Below are 14,109 nucleotides of genomic sequence, written 5' to 3'. Positions count from 1 at the left end.
ATGGCTTCAGCTCAGGATTTCACAAACCAATTAAAAGAAGGACAAAGAGACAGAGGACATCTACAAAAAGACACAAAACACAGAGACACTAAATAGCCACAAAGCAAGGCCGTCCCAGAGTCTAACCCTGGGGGGCCTTTTCACACCGTGTACGTCTGCAGGCAGTCTGGGGGAAAAGTCAAAGTTTAAAGATTTCCTGCCATTCACATCTAAAAAAAATCATCAATGCATTACATGAATTTCTCATGATTATTGGAAATAATTTCTAGTGTATAATTATACTGCTTTGTTGGGTTTTTTTTCCTTTTCTAGTTTTATTCTGTGTAGTTGCAGAGATTCGGGATGTATAAAGTACAACTACAACCTTGTTTCCAAAAAATGTTGGGACGCTGTGTAAAATGTAGAAACAGAATGCAATGATTTGCAAATCATGTAAACTCATAACTAACTGCATCATATCAAATGTTGAAAGTGAGAAATGTTCTTGTTTAAATTAAAAAGATGTGCTTATTTTGAATGTGATGCCTCACGGACAGTTCAGTCGCTATGCTGTTCTTTTCTTTCTCCTCTCACCTCAACTTCTACCTCCGGCTGTCTGAGGTTTTTCTTCCTGTTAAGAGTTTTTGCGTCCGAGCCGCTCATGTGGAAATTGTTCAATTGTTGTTGGGGTCCTTTGAAAAGTTCTGTTTTAAGGACTTTACATGTTCAGTGCAGTGATCGTTTATCACTATAAAACATTCAATATTCACTTTTTGTCTCACCACTGTACAAATAATGATTTTACAAAGAGGGTAATTTGTCATCAGGTGTCATTACGTGAATCTGTCCAGTAATACAGTAATAACAATCAGCTCAACCTCAGCCAGCTGCAGCAACTTCAGTGTGGTAATAATGCTGATGTATTCAGTGTACTGTGTGAAAGACATTTATATAATGAGAAGCTTACTTTTGATAAGCTAAATAAAACGGTTTATATTTAACATGTTTTTACCCGCCAGCCGTAAAACAGTCCGTTTATGTGACGCGAGATCAGGTTGTCTTCTTAAATCCTTAGACTTAACTCAATTTACAATTACCTTGTTCAAGCTACATAAACTGGTCATAAAAAGAATCAGCTGTGAAATCATAACAAGGAGGACTTAACCTTTATTATTGTAACAAAATGTGATTGGAATTATTTACAATTTGTAATAACAAAAGAAAAACAGATAAGAATGAATTTAATTTCTTGATAGAAACTTCACATGAGCAAAGAAAAAACAAAAAAACAGCTGGAGACTCAGTCGACGTATTTACCGAGGATATCTCCATCACGGAACAGGAAGTAGTCCTACAGGAGAGGGGCAAACATCTCAGAAATTAAACAGAGGATGGGGGGAAAATAATCTTGAACAATTTAGTTTAAAACTGTGCTTCACCTTGTTGTCCAGAACAACTTTAGTCCCCCCGTACTCTGGGAGGAGCACTTTCTCCCCAACCGTTACACTAACTGGCTGCACACCTCCTTTCTGGAAAAGTAACAACACATCACAGAAGTTACAACCTCTTTTCCAGGAGTTGGGACACTGTGAAAAACTTGACCAAAATATACCGGTCGGTGTGTGTGTGGGGGGGTGCAACAGTTTGTATGGAAATACATTCATTCGATTGAATATTGTCTTTTGGGTATTAAATTCGGTTCACAAAATCATGGAATGTCATGATCTTGGACAAGTACATCGATCATCTATCGAGATAATGATACGATTGGAGAATAAAATAAATAAATATCTATATGTATATAGATATTTATTTATTTTATTATTTATTATTATATATTTATATATATATATAAAACGGAAAAAATGAATGTCATCGCATCTATGCCTGTATCTGGAGTATTTTAACGAGCAGAGGATAGGTCCTTACTTGGGTGACAGAGCCCGGGCCGACGGCCACCACTGTGGCCTGCAGCACTTTGCCTTGAGCCTTCTCTGGTAGCATGATGCCCCCCTTCGTCACCGTCTCAGCCACCAAGCGCTCCACCAGCACCCGGTCGAACAGCGGGAGGAACTTCCTGAAGGCCTGCAAGAGAGCACACAGAGGTCAAAAAGAACTGTCTGTCTGTCTGTGTGTGTTCCTGTGTGTGTGTGTGCGTGTGTTCCTGTGTGTGTGTGTGTGTTCCTGTGTGTGTGCTCCTGTGTGTGTGTGTGTTCCTGTGTGTGTGTGTGTTCCTGTGTGTGTGCGTGTGTTCCTGTGTGTGTGTGTGTGTGCGTGTTTGTTCCTGTGTGCGTGTGTTCCTGTGTTTGTTCCTGTGTTCCTGTGTGTGTGTTCCTGTGTGTGTATTCCTGTGTGTGTGTGTGTGTGTGTGTGTGTGTGTGTGTGTGTGTGTGTGCGTGTGTGTGTGTGTGTGTGTTCCTGTGTGTGTGCTCCTGTGTGTGTGTGTGTGTGTGCTCCTGTGTGTGTGTGTGTGTGCTCCTGTGTGTGTGTGTGTGTTCCTGTGTGTGTGTGTTCCTGTGTTCCTGTGTGTGTGTGTGTGTGTGTGTGTTCCTGTGTGTGTGTGTGTGTGTGTGTGTGTGTGTGTGTGTGTGTGTGTTCACTAAGCACTTATAGAATCTGTTGTCCACCCAGATGTGAGCTGAGCTTTCTACATCAAAGAGGAAATAAATCACACTTGTTTTTCTTCCTAAAACGTTGACGAGCACCACTGAAAATACCAACAACCATGAACGGCAGCTAATGAAGGTCGTGTTCTTGCCCCAGCTGCCCGCTTGGATGTCCAAAACATCTGCAAGGATATCTCATGCAAAGGTTTTAGTTAAAATAAAGGAATGTTTAACCGGGTACAGAGGCAGCTTTTTATATCAGCTACTTCAAAATTGAAGTCAACTTTTTCTCATTATGTCAAATGTTTGAGTGAAGTCACAAGGAAGGACGGTGGCTTGGTAGGTTTTAACCCAGCAGCTGCCAAGAGTCTGACATCAGCAGATGTACGAGTGACCTTGGGTGAAGGTCGTCTGGATCGGAGGGTGGTGGAGCAAGACTGGTCCCAGATTTATGACTTATGAGCGGTAGGAGGGTCTGCCGCTCATGGCCGTTAGCACCCAGAGGCAGAGCCGGACAAAAGACGGCTCATCTTACTGATGAAACTATCACCCTGATAAATCTAAATAGTACAAAAGTATTGGCATCTAAATATATCTGCGGTTGCACAAGTACAACTACTCATTGTATATTTTTTTAAGGTTAATCTAGCAGCCAACATGATTTTTGTTTGGATAAAACAGCTGCTTAACTTATCTTTTTTTAGTCTGATGTAGAAACTAATGTTATTTTGTTACATTTGCATCTAAATATACTTTTATCACATTTTCGGGAGGCGACGGTGGTTCTTTGTGAACGGTGGTTCTTTGTGAACGGTGGTTCTTTGTGAACGCTCAACTTCGAAGTGGGATGTTCCCAGTTAGGAACTTTCCAAATGCCTGCCTGAATGAATAATGACAAATTTAATATATTACTTATTCTGAAATTGACTGTATTCTGTATAATAATCACTTATACTTGAGCTACTTTGAGAATGTTTTAGGAAATCAAATGTGGCTCCATAATTTGTACTGTGGTGCTGCTACTTTACCTCAAGTGAAATATAATAAATGAGTATTTTATACACTTGGCAGAATATTCATTTCTGAACTCAGCAGTGTACAAAGTCTGAAGAACAATATGTTCCCTGGAGGACACTACCTGGGTAAATGTGTGTTCACTGCCCAAATAAACTGATATAAAACGGTTGTTTTTACTTTGAATATTTCCATTTTATGCTACATTATATTTTTCGCGACACATCAGATACCAATATTGAGCCAGGATCGATTGCACATGAATAATGGTGGTCGGTGGTCAAATCGATCCCCAGGTGATCCCGACAGTCTCCTAAAGACGAGACAGGAAACTCACCTGATAATGTGAAAGTTATTCTATGAAAATCAAACATGAATGCAGCCATGTGCATCTTACACGAGCTCCCAGTGACACCTGTTTACACGTCAGTGCTGACAGCGAGCGTCTGTTACCACGTCTGTTACCACGTGTTACCACGTCTGTTACCAAGTCTGTTACCACGTCTGTTACCACATCTGTCTGTTACCACGTCTGTCTGTTACCACGTCTGTCTGTTACCACATCTGTTACCATGTCTGTCACCACGTCTGTTACCATGTCTGTCTGTTACCACGTGTTACCAAGTCTGTTACCAAGTCTGTCTGTTACCAAGTCTGTTACCACGTCTGTTACCAAGTCTGTCTGTTACCACGTCTGTCTGTTACCAAGTCTGTTACCAAGTCTGTTACCATGTCTGTTACCATGTCTGTCTGTTACCACGTCTGTCTGTTACCACGTCTGTCTGTTACCATGTCTGGTCCTTCATCTTCTGGTTGGAATAAGATCAACGTGCACGTGTTACTTCTCATCGTTCACGCACACTCAGTTTGACCTTGTGACTGGATGCTAACACAACGTTAGCTGCTAACGATGCCTCAGCCACAAATTAAAAGACCGATAACCTGTTTGAAGGATTCTCTGATTGACTTTCCCATTTCTGTGGACTCGTTGATAATAAAGCTGTTTTCCTGCGGAGCCTCTTACCATGTCTGGGTGTGTGAGGTCAGAGATCCGGCGTGGAGCTGGTTCCCCGGTTCCGTGAGCACGAGCCTGAATAGACTGACGAGAAAGTCTCCACGTGAGGAACCATCCAGAACGCGCATGCGCACTACCAACCCGGAATTGACCAGCCTTAAGAGTTCTCCGACAACCCAAATGCTAATAGCAAAATATTATTTTATATTTACATATGTGGTACAGGTGGAGTCAAAATAAGTACGAGTGACTTTCAAACTGTGTTTTTAGAGATTTCTCTCCTTTACATGTTCCGTGATGGGGCAATATTGCACAATGTCAACTTTGACCTTTATTTGTTTTCCTCCAATGGCACGCCAGAAAAGTCTGTAACCCCCTGACCCGGGAACGAGCATTACTAAAACTATAAGAACATATCACAGCACACGAGGTGTGCATATCAATTACGATATTATGTTTTAGATCGGTATAATTTAGTGAAGCATTTGTGCTTGTTTGGTTAGAATTGTTTTAATAATGAAACCCTTGTTGAAGGTAAATGTTCTTTATCCATGGTCCGGGGCTGGCCGGTGACTAACCCGGATGTGATAAGGCCATGTGCGGTCCCCTCTCTGCAGCTCCACGACTCCCTCAGCCTGAGATCATTCCGCCGAGCAGCCCAGCAGCAGCCACGAGCCCTTCACCTCCCAGGTACGTGAACATTTTCTTCCGAAAAGGTTTTTTCCAGTAGATTATTTTAGGGATCTGGTTTTTAATAGCTTTAATGGCGCTCAGCTACTGGATTTGTCTTCTCTACTGCAAAGACGTGCATGCTCCATGTCCCAGCAGACTCCGAGGAGATGGCCAGCTGTCACTGCACGACACCTTTTCATCCAGATAGGGTGTTTTAGTTTGGGTCACGTGTCGATTTACAAAACTACCAACGCCGTGGAGAAGCCCGATGAGCAGCAGTGTTGAGTCATGTTGACGGTGTGATGTCTCCGGTCGGGTTGAGCTGGCCGGGATGGACAAGCATTTCCGCACATGCTTTTACAATTTGACCTTGTGACGCACGACCTGAAGAGTGGGGGGGGAGGGGGCATTCATTAATCCTATCACGATCAACGCCAATAAAGACTAATCGGATTCTTCATTATTAAAATGAATCCCCCCCAAAAAAGTCCAAGACGACGGAAGTATATTCTGATGGACATAATTTGCAAGCAAAATTAATCTTTTGTTACATTGGAGGAAAATACTTTAAATCAACGTGTAACCTCCACATCTACGTTCAATATGACTAATGCTCAATAGCTTTTTGGAAATAGTTGTTCAGCCAAACACACACAAAAAAATAGGGAAATTGTGGTTCATAAAACCAGAAAAGTCAACTAGAAGAAGTAGCTGATATTTCAGTGCATTTCCCCCCAATATGTAACGTTGACGTCACAAAGATCACTGTGTGTTTGTATCTGTTGCTGCAGCTAACAACCATTTTCATTACAATGGTAAAAAAAAAGCCCAAAATGCTTGTTAAATATTCTCAGCGCAGGTTGAACTATCAACCCACATGTTGAGGTCCTTTTATTGGTTAACTTATTAACTCTGAATTCCCCTTGTCTTATACTTTTGTAAAAGCTTTTGAGTTATATATTATTAATTATATTTTATTTTGTGGTACAAACTTACACATGCTACTCCAATAAAGACCTATCTATCAAATGCTGAACTTGAGTACTTTATTACATTTTCTGTATTATTATTGTCTTCTGATGTCATTGTGATGCATTATTTTATAATTGGTTTGTTGTTGTTGTTATTTTTATTTTTTTAAAGACGCATATTATTAAGAAAGCTAAACGTGATCTGCAAACTGAAGCCAACAATTTTCCCAGACGGGTTGGGAAAGTATGACTGACCTAAACTAACAACTATCTAATATACAGATTAGTAATAAAACAAATGGTTTACTTTTGGTTTTGATTCCACTTTTTAATAGAACTGATGTTCATTTATTCATTTACTGGCTTCATCTGACCACCTGTGACCACCATGGGGTGCAGTTTACATAGAAATCTGTGAGGTTGTGAAATGATTCGGTGTCTTTTATCTGAGATTCTTGCGATATGAACAAGCAGTCTTGATTCTTCTGATTTAATGACTCCTCTGTGGTAAATTTCAGTGATTATTTCTGCCATCTCTGTGCTTCCCCCCCACAGAGATGTTTCGTTTACCCACCGTCATGAGGCAGATGAGGCCGGTGAGCCGAGCGCTTGCTCCTCACCTCACACGAGCCTACGCTAAAGACGTGAAGTTCGGTGCTGATGCTCGTGCCCTCATGCTGCAGGGCGTGGACCTGCTGGCTGACGCCGTGGCCGTCACCATGGGCCCGAAGGTAACTATTCCAGCTTCACCTTCAAACCACTGTTGTCCTGATGAGCAGATATACTGTACTTAAGCAATATTACACTTCAGAGGTGCTTACAGACGTCAGCGCCTCGGTCCGGACCGCATCACTGAAGCACCAATAATCACGTTAAAACAGCCTCCGGTGTAATATTACGATTAAACAACAAGTTACCAACTAAATAAAACATGTCATCTACATCTGTTCATATTGTGGAGCAATTCACTCTCTAAATATAAAACTTTTTGTTAGTGTGAGCTCTGTTTCCATGGCAATACATCCATGGCAATGTATGACTAACAACTGGAAAACAATCAATCCCGTCAGTAGACTCTTATGTAAAGTACGCAGTGTTCACTACTCCAGGAAGTAGTCGGACCCTTAGCAACCACCTAGCAACAGAGAGGATTTCTAGTCTCCAACTGAATAAATACAGAACATAGAAACACTAAACTGCTCAGCTAGCTCAGTCTGGTTGGAACAAAGATATCTGATGAACAAAGATATCTGATGAACAAAGATATCTGGTGAACAAAGATATCTGATGAACTAAGATATCTGATGAACAAAGATATCTGATGAACTAAGATATCTGATGAACAAAGATATCTGATGAACAAAGATGTCTGAGGAGCAAAGATATCTGATGAACAAAGATATCTGATGAACAAAGATATCCATGGACTCCTGTGTTTTTAACATTTTAGCTCCGTGTCATGTGTTCAAACCAAACCGGTCCAGCTAGCCTCCGCTAGGATTGTAAGTGCGTGACTATCCGTGGTGTTACGGTACGGGTGCTTGGAGCGACCAAAAAGGACCAAAAGAGACCCGACTTCACCAAATGGGTCATTTAATAGACCTATAACAAGTAGAAACTACATTATATTACATATTATATGAAACTCTATTCTAATTCTATATTTTCTAGTGATGAACAGGGTGTGATGTCATGATGATTTGACCAATCAGATCTCTGGATCAGAACTACTTGTTGTTTAATTTACCTTCATGAACACACTATAAGTCCTAAGAAGGAAAACAAACACATCCCGATGGCATATATTCTCTTCCCATAATCAACCCTTCCTGTATTATTTCAAATTAAAAGCCCTCTAGCGTTTTAATAGACAGAAACCCCTCAATTCTTAAAAAGGCTTTTATTGTGAAACATTTCCGTGACCAAAGTCGGATGATCAAACTTGATCTCAATAATCTCTAAAAACTGTTGAAAATAACAGAGTTCTCTTGTTAACTTTATGAGAGCAACAGAAATATACATGATTACGGTTCCACCTTAGAAACGAGCCACCTCCTTGTGTGCGTGAGCATATAAACACCTGCGCATTTTGCTTTTACAAAATTGAATATTCATCTTTTTACAAACAATTAAAAAACACTTAGAAGAACAAATTAAGCACATTTACCACATGCTGAACGGGCAGGTTCAGAGCATTTCATACGGCTTATCATAAAACTAAATCCACAGGTAATGTCGCACAAGGACTTCATCTCACCACTTTCTGCCTCGTTTCAGGGTCGCACTGTCATCATCGAGCAGAGCTGGGGCAGCCCGAAGGTCACCAAGGACGGCGTTACGGTGGCCAAGAGCATCGAGCTGAAGGACAAGTTCAAGAACATCGGTGCCAAACTGGTGCAGGATGTGGCCAACAACACCAACGAGGAAGCCGGAGACGGGACGACCACCGCCACCGTCCTGGCTCGTGCCATCGCCAAGGAAGGTTTCGACACCATCAGCAAAGGAGCAAACCCCGTGGAGATCCGCCGAGGCGTCATGATGTCTGTGCAAACTGTCATCAATGAACTGAAGAAGCTTTCAAAGCCCGTCACCACCCCAGAGGAGATCGCACAGGTATGGGCATGTTGTGTTCATGTGTTTCTGCTGGCCCTCTAGTGGCCAGAAAAACATCCCAGATTGAAACTTGAATGTGATCCCTCAGGTTGCTACGATCTCAGCCAACGGAGACGTGGAGATCGGCACCCTCATATCTAATGCCATGAAGAAAGTCGGCCGCAAAGGAGTCATAACTGTCAAGGTTAGTTTGTACATGTATGTACTGTGTTAATGGGACTCGTTTACGCCTCCAATGAAGACGTCATCACCTGGTTTTGAGTCGGACCTTTAAATAACCACCAGTTCCTTTTATTTTTACTTTACATCTCAGGACGGGAAGACGTTGCACGACGAGCTGGAGATCATCGAGGGCATGAAGTTTGACCGTGGTTACATCTCGCCCTACTTCATTAACACTGCTAAAGGTAAAGCTACGTGCCCTGGCTTCGGCTGTATGCTACAACTACTGCAACTATCTGAATTTATTCATGTGCACTGGTAAAAAATAGGCATCGACAAATGATTTAAAAACACGGACGTCCTGAAATACAGGCAGCATGGACTGAAACGTATTCCAGTTTTGAAACTATTTGGAATCTGTACTTGATTTTTGAACGTACTTTAATGAACAAATTAGTTTCATGTGGTTAATGACTGTCATGAGGGGACTTGAAATGTGATTTGTGTGTCTATCAGGCCAGAAGTGTGAGTTCCAGGATGCCTACCTGCTTCTGAGTGAGAAGAAGATCTCCAGTGTCCAGAGCATCGTGCCGGCCCTGGAAATTGCCAACCAGCACCGCAAACCGCTGGTGATCGTGGCTGAGGACGTGGACGGAGAGGCCCTGAGCACCTTGGTCCTCAACAGGTACGCTGTGCTTCTTCCTTCACTTAAAACTAGGGGCTGTGGAATATGTTAAGTTTGGATCACATAGCGGATATTTTTTCTTCAGAGATATGGTAAAAGAGTACATTGTTTATTTAGAGTTTTCCTATCATTTCAAGCACCAACTGTTACGCTGTTTCTAAGGACACCGTACTTTGGTTCTTACTTTTCAGCGGTAGGAAAGTATAAATATGTCCGTTACCATCTTGTACACTTATCATTATCACTAAAAAGTAAATATTATTTCAGCCTATTTATTTAGTTGCTTTATTTGCAAAAGGTACAATGGAAGAACTAAGGCATGCTGGGAAATGCTAATGCTTTGGGCTAAGGGGAGGAGCCAGAATCCAGCTCTTCGGCCAGAGCAGTTAACGATCGGGTTATTTTATAATGTGGAGCCGCGATTCAAATGATCTGAGACTGTCAAATGAACTGTTAGTTACGTGTTCCATTAAAACTAAAGGAAGAGGAGGAATAACTAAATATAAAACCCACCAAGCAGGACAGTCAGGGGGCTACTTACCCTGCATTTATCTTTCATTTTGATCACACACTGTTTTAATTCAAGTGCTTGTGACGCTTCACAAATGAATGTCCAATCCATTTATATAACTTGTATAAAACACCGAGATGTATATCATATATCGCCACTCAGCAAACATAACAATATGATGCATCATTTTATACTGAAATTACTCTTTGAATTAATTTTTTTTTTTTCCCGTTTTAAGGCTCAAGGTTGGGCTTCAGGTAGTCGCTGTTAAAGCTCCAGGTTTCGGTGACAACAGGAAAAATCAGCTGAGGGATTTGGCCGTCGCCACCGGGGGCACTGTAGGTCCACTTCTTCAGTCTCAACCAACTTCTTATTTTTAAATCTGAATCTGAAGGTCCATCTGACAGTATGACTTGATTTCTTTATCTTCCTTTCTGCAGGTGTTTGGAGATGAGGCGCTGGGCTTGACCCTCGAGGACATCCAGGCTCACGACTTTGGCAAAGTCGGTGAGGTGCAGATCAGTAAAGATGACACGCTGCTGCTGAAAGGAGGCGGCAGCTCAGCTGAAACGGAGAAACGGGCCGCGGAGATCGTGGAGCAGCTGGAGAGCACCACCAGTGACTATGAGAAGGAGAAACTCAACGAGAGGCTCGCCAAGCTGTCGGACGGAGTGGCCGTGCTGAAGGTTCGACTCGCTGCCGGTTTCTGATCACCCGTCTGCTGGAGAGGAAGTTGTAACATCTCTGCTTTGTTTCAGATCGGAGGAACGAGTGACGTGGAGGTGAACGAGAAGAAGGACCGTGTGACGGATGCTCTGAACGCCACCCGGGCAGCTGTGGAGGAGGGCATCGTACCGGGGGGGGGTTGTGCCCTGCTGCGCTGCATCCCTTCCCTCGATACCGTCAAAGCTGTCAATGCTGACCAGAAGATCGGTGAGTGATGGACGGGCTCTTCAAACCGGCAGCACCAGTCCCGGGTTGACAGTTTCAGTACTGCAGCCGTCTTTACAGCAAGATGTTGGTTCCATGTACACTTTTTAACTTGAATGTGACTCTCGTTCCAAACAGGCGTGGACATCATCAGACGGGCGCTCCGTATTCCTGCCATGACCATCGCCAAGAACGCCGGTGTGGACGGTTCTCTCGTGGTGGAGAAGATCCTGCAGGGATCAGCTGAGCTGGGCTACGACGCCATGCTGGGAGAGTACGTCAACATGGTGGAGAAGGGCATTATCGATCCCACCAAGGTACCGTGGAGCCAATGACATGAAATCAGGATGTTTCTCTTTCTGCTTCAGGAAACAGTTGTTCAGGAGAAAGCAACTAAAAGGCATGTTTTAGTGTTCACTGTTTCCTCACGCCTGGTTTGTAGTTTTGGAGTTTGAACCGGGTCGGCGTTGCCACATACTGGGTCCGAGGAATGCAGCATGTCGTGCAGTAGTTGCAGCACTTCCAAAGATGCACTTCACGCTTGTATTTCTTTCACACACGTGGAGGTAGAGTACACGTACAACACTGCAATCCTCAGAGGTTCGTAGAGTTCACTGCACAACTCATTTAGTGCTTTGGTATACAGGACTGTCACTACGTCAAGGAAAGTAACTTCTGAACACCCGGGGACACCGGGGAACACCGGGGAACACCGGGGAACACCCGGGGAACACCGGGGAACACCGGGGAACACCCGGGGAACACCGGGGAACACCGGGGAACACCCGGGAACACCGGGGGAACACCGGGGAACACCCGGGGACACTAGGGAATTTTGTTTGCATGTTTAAATTTTAGTTGCCATTTATTAAAATTTTATATATTCCCTATATGGAGCCATAACGTTAGTGAGCGAGTTCTTGTCGGTCTGCATGTTTGGTAGCGTTAGTGGTCACTGACCGAAATACAAAATGTAGCTTATTAGGTTATGAGCTAATAACCATTATTGTTAGATAATATCTTTGCCTCTGCAATCAGTATTTAGACATGGATTTAATTTATTTCAATGTCGGCATGTGCAGCCTGTTTTTTAACAAATGACGCTTTCTTGTCCGCGCACACAACACAGCCTCTTTTCCTGTTCAGTACCGGTCATGGAATTTCAGCTTTTAAGGGAAATTGACATTTGACTTGGAGCGGGAACTCTGCACAGATCTTGTTTTTATGGCATAGTGGCCAGACGGAAGCCTCTCATCAGTGAATGACCCATGAAAGCCAGGCCTGGCCAGAGCCCTGACCCAATCTCTGGAGACACCTAGCAATGGGCTGGCCAGTAATGGTACCCATCCAACATGAACGCTCGAGTGGATCCGCAGAGAAGAATGACAATAAATCTGTAAATGCAGCTGTGCAAAGCTTGCCATGCCATACTGAAGACTTGAGGCTGAATTAGCTACCAATGGTGCTTCAACCAAGTCCTGCTAAGTGTTTCTTTAGTGAGAAGATTCTGAAGTCCTGTGGTCACCTGGTCATAACGGGCTGTACTTCCTTCCTTCCTCTGCAGGTGGTGAGGACGGCCCTGTTGGATGCTGCAGGAGTCGCGTCGCTGCTTTCCACTGCTGAGGCCGTTGTCACGGAGATGCCCAAGGAAGAGAAGGAAATGCCAGGAGGCATGGGGGGCATGGGCGGAATGGGCGGCATGGGCGGCGGCATGGGTTTCTAAGTCAGTCCTCCCGACTTCATGTACAGACTAAAACGTCAGAGTGAACATCGGCTGGAGAATCCCTCCACCAAGCTCTGTCTCCAGTGGCTGACTGACATCGAGTTAGTTGGAGCTACAAATGGTTGATGACCGCTCAAAGACTTGAGGGCGAGAACCAACTGAGCCCCGTTAGTCCTTCTCATCCTCCTACTTTACATCAGCACAAAACTCCCCATGTAAAATGTGCTACAGGAAGAAAAGTGTCCATATTAAAGGAAAATTCTGGTTTATTTCAACTTGGTGCATTTCCCATTAATGTGTCTATTGTAGCTCCACGAGTAATGATGAAGTTTAACTTTGCTCACATCTGTCATAGAGATTTGTGGAATCCAGGATTTGCATGTAAACAAAACTGGCCGATAGATATGAAAGTGATTTAATCAGCCGGCAAGAGCGAGATCCCTGATTCGGTGCACAAAATGGCTGGAATGAATTGTAAATTGGCATCTGAAGCAGACTGAAAACAAACACTTAATAATTCATGCAAAAAGTGTGTTTGGAAAGCTCATGTACGCTTTTTGTTTTCTTTTTTTCTGCACCCTCCACCTCTGTTGTAAAGATTCGGTTTTACCATGTGTCAACGTTGGTGCACCCAGTAAACGCTTTGAAATCAACTGTAATTCTCCTTTAATTGGCCACAAAGAGAGGAGATCTTCAGTGTCGTCATCCTTTTCTTTTCTGTCATAGTGTTTTGTTAATTCTTTTTGTTTTTATATATAAATATATGTCATCAGTGATTTGATTGAATTAAACCAGTTTTCTTATAGACTTTGAAACACTTTCTGCGACTCGTCTTGTGTCACGACTGGATGCCTGAATGTGTCACCTGCAGCTGCTTTAGTCAGAAGAATGTTTCAGTCATTTTCATGTGTCTCACAAAGTACATTTGACTGTATGTGAGGAGGGGGGAGAAGGAAGGTGGGGGAGGGGGTTAAAGTATTACATTACATTACATTTAATTTAGCTGATGCTTTTATCCAAAGCGACTTACAATAAGTGCATAAGTATCAAAGCAGTAAAGCATCTCTTTGCTATAGAGTATAAATGTGGGACCCCTATTATGTTTTGCTTTAACACATTATATCACTCCCTTAAATCAGCCAGTCAGAGGACTTTATGTTCATTACTTTATTCCAAACAACAGTTCTCATTCAGTTCCTGTCTTGTGTCGAGGTTAATTCTTTTTTTT

The 14,109-nt window shown here is 43.0% G+C and overlaps 2 protein-coding genes across 2 annotated transcripts; one reads left to right on the top strand and one right to left on the bottom strand.

Moving 5' to 3' along the window:
• Window positions 1-1,118: 1,118 nt before the first annotated feature.
• On the bottom strand, window positions 1,119-4,732 carry hspe1 (heat shock 10 protein 1). Its single transcript, XM_069687605.1, has 4 exons — window positions 4,624-4,732; window positions 1,909-2,064; window positions 1,419-1,508; window positions 1,119-1,330 (listed from the first exon to the last, which is right to left on the bottom strand). The coding sequence occupies exons 1-4, from the start codon at window positions 4,624-4,626 to the stop codon at window positions 1,280-1,282; spliced, it is 300 nt and encodes a 99-aa protein (XP_069543706.1). The 5' UTR covers window positions 4,627-4,732; the 3' UTR covers window positions 1,119-1,279.
• A 476-nt stretch (window positions 4,733-5,208) lies between these two features.
• On the top strand, window positions 5,209-13,698 carry hspd1 (heat shock 60 protein 1). Its single transcript, XM_069687604.1, has 11 exons — window positions 5,209-5,304; window positions 6,813-6,988; window positions 8,535-8,870; window positions 8,959-9,054; window positions 9,184-9,277; window positions 9,549-9,717; window positions 10,467-10,566; window positions 10,669-10,914; window positions 10,987-11,161; window positions 11,297-11,475; window positions 12,723-13,698. The coding sequence occupies exons 2-11, from the start codon at window positions 6,815-6,817 to the stop codon at window positions 12,879-12,881; spliced, it is 1,728 nt and encodes a 575-aa protein (XP_069543705.1). The 5' UTR covers window positions 5,209-5,304; window positions 6,813-6,814; the 3' UTR covers window positions 12,882-13,698.
• The last annotated feature ends 411 nt before the right edge of the window (window positions 13,699-14,109 follow it).

Source organism: Brachyistius frenatus, unplaced genomic scaffold (assembly GCF_029030835.1).
Source record: "Brachyistius frenatus isolate BFR_SWC_R1_liver_20210118 unplaced genomic scaffold, ASM2903083v1 Contig_477, whole genome shotgun sequence".
Classification (NCBI taxonomy): Eukaryota; Metazoa; Chordata; class Actinopteri; family Embiotocidae; genus Brachyistius; species Brachyistius frenatus.
This window is presented reverse-complemented; position numbering and strand designations above follow the sequence as displayed.

What these genes read in the sequence shown, in the direction of transcription:
- hspd1 (XM_069687604.1), top strand. Translation starts at nt 6,815, where the DNA reads ATGTTTCGTTTACCCACCGTCATGAGGCAGATGAGGCCGGTGAGCCGA. An exon ending in AGCACCTTGGTCCTCAACAG is followed by an intron (nt 9,718 to 10,466) that starts GTACGCTGTGCT and finishes TCCCGTTTTAAG; the next exon opens with GCTCAAGGTTGGGCTTCAGG. An exon ending in CCGTCGCCACCGGGGGCACT is followed by an intron (nt 10,567 to 10,668) that starts GTAGGTCCACTT and finishes TCCTTTCTGCAG; the next exon opens with GTGTTTGGAGATGAGGCGCT.
- hspe1 (XM_069687605.1), bottom strand. An exon ending in GCCCGGGCTCTGTCACCCAA is followed by an intron (nt 1,509 to 1,908) that starts GTAAGGACCTAT and finishes TTACTTTTCCAG; the next exon opens with AAAGGAGGTGTGCAGCCAGT. An exon ending in AAGTTGTTCTGGACAACAAG is followed by an intron (nt 1,331 to 1,418) that starts GTGAAGCACAGT and finishes CCTCTCCTGTAG; the next exon opens with GACTACTTCCTGTTCCGTGA.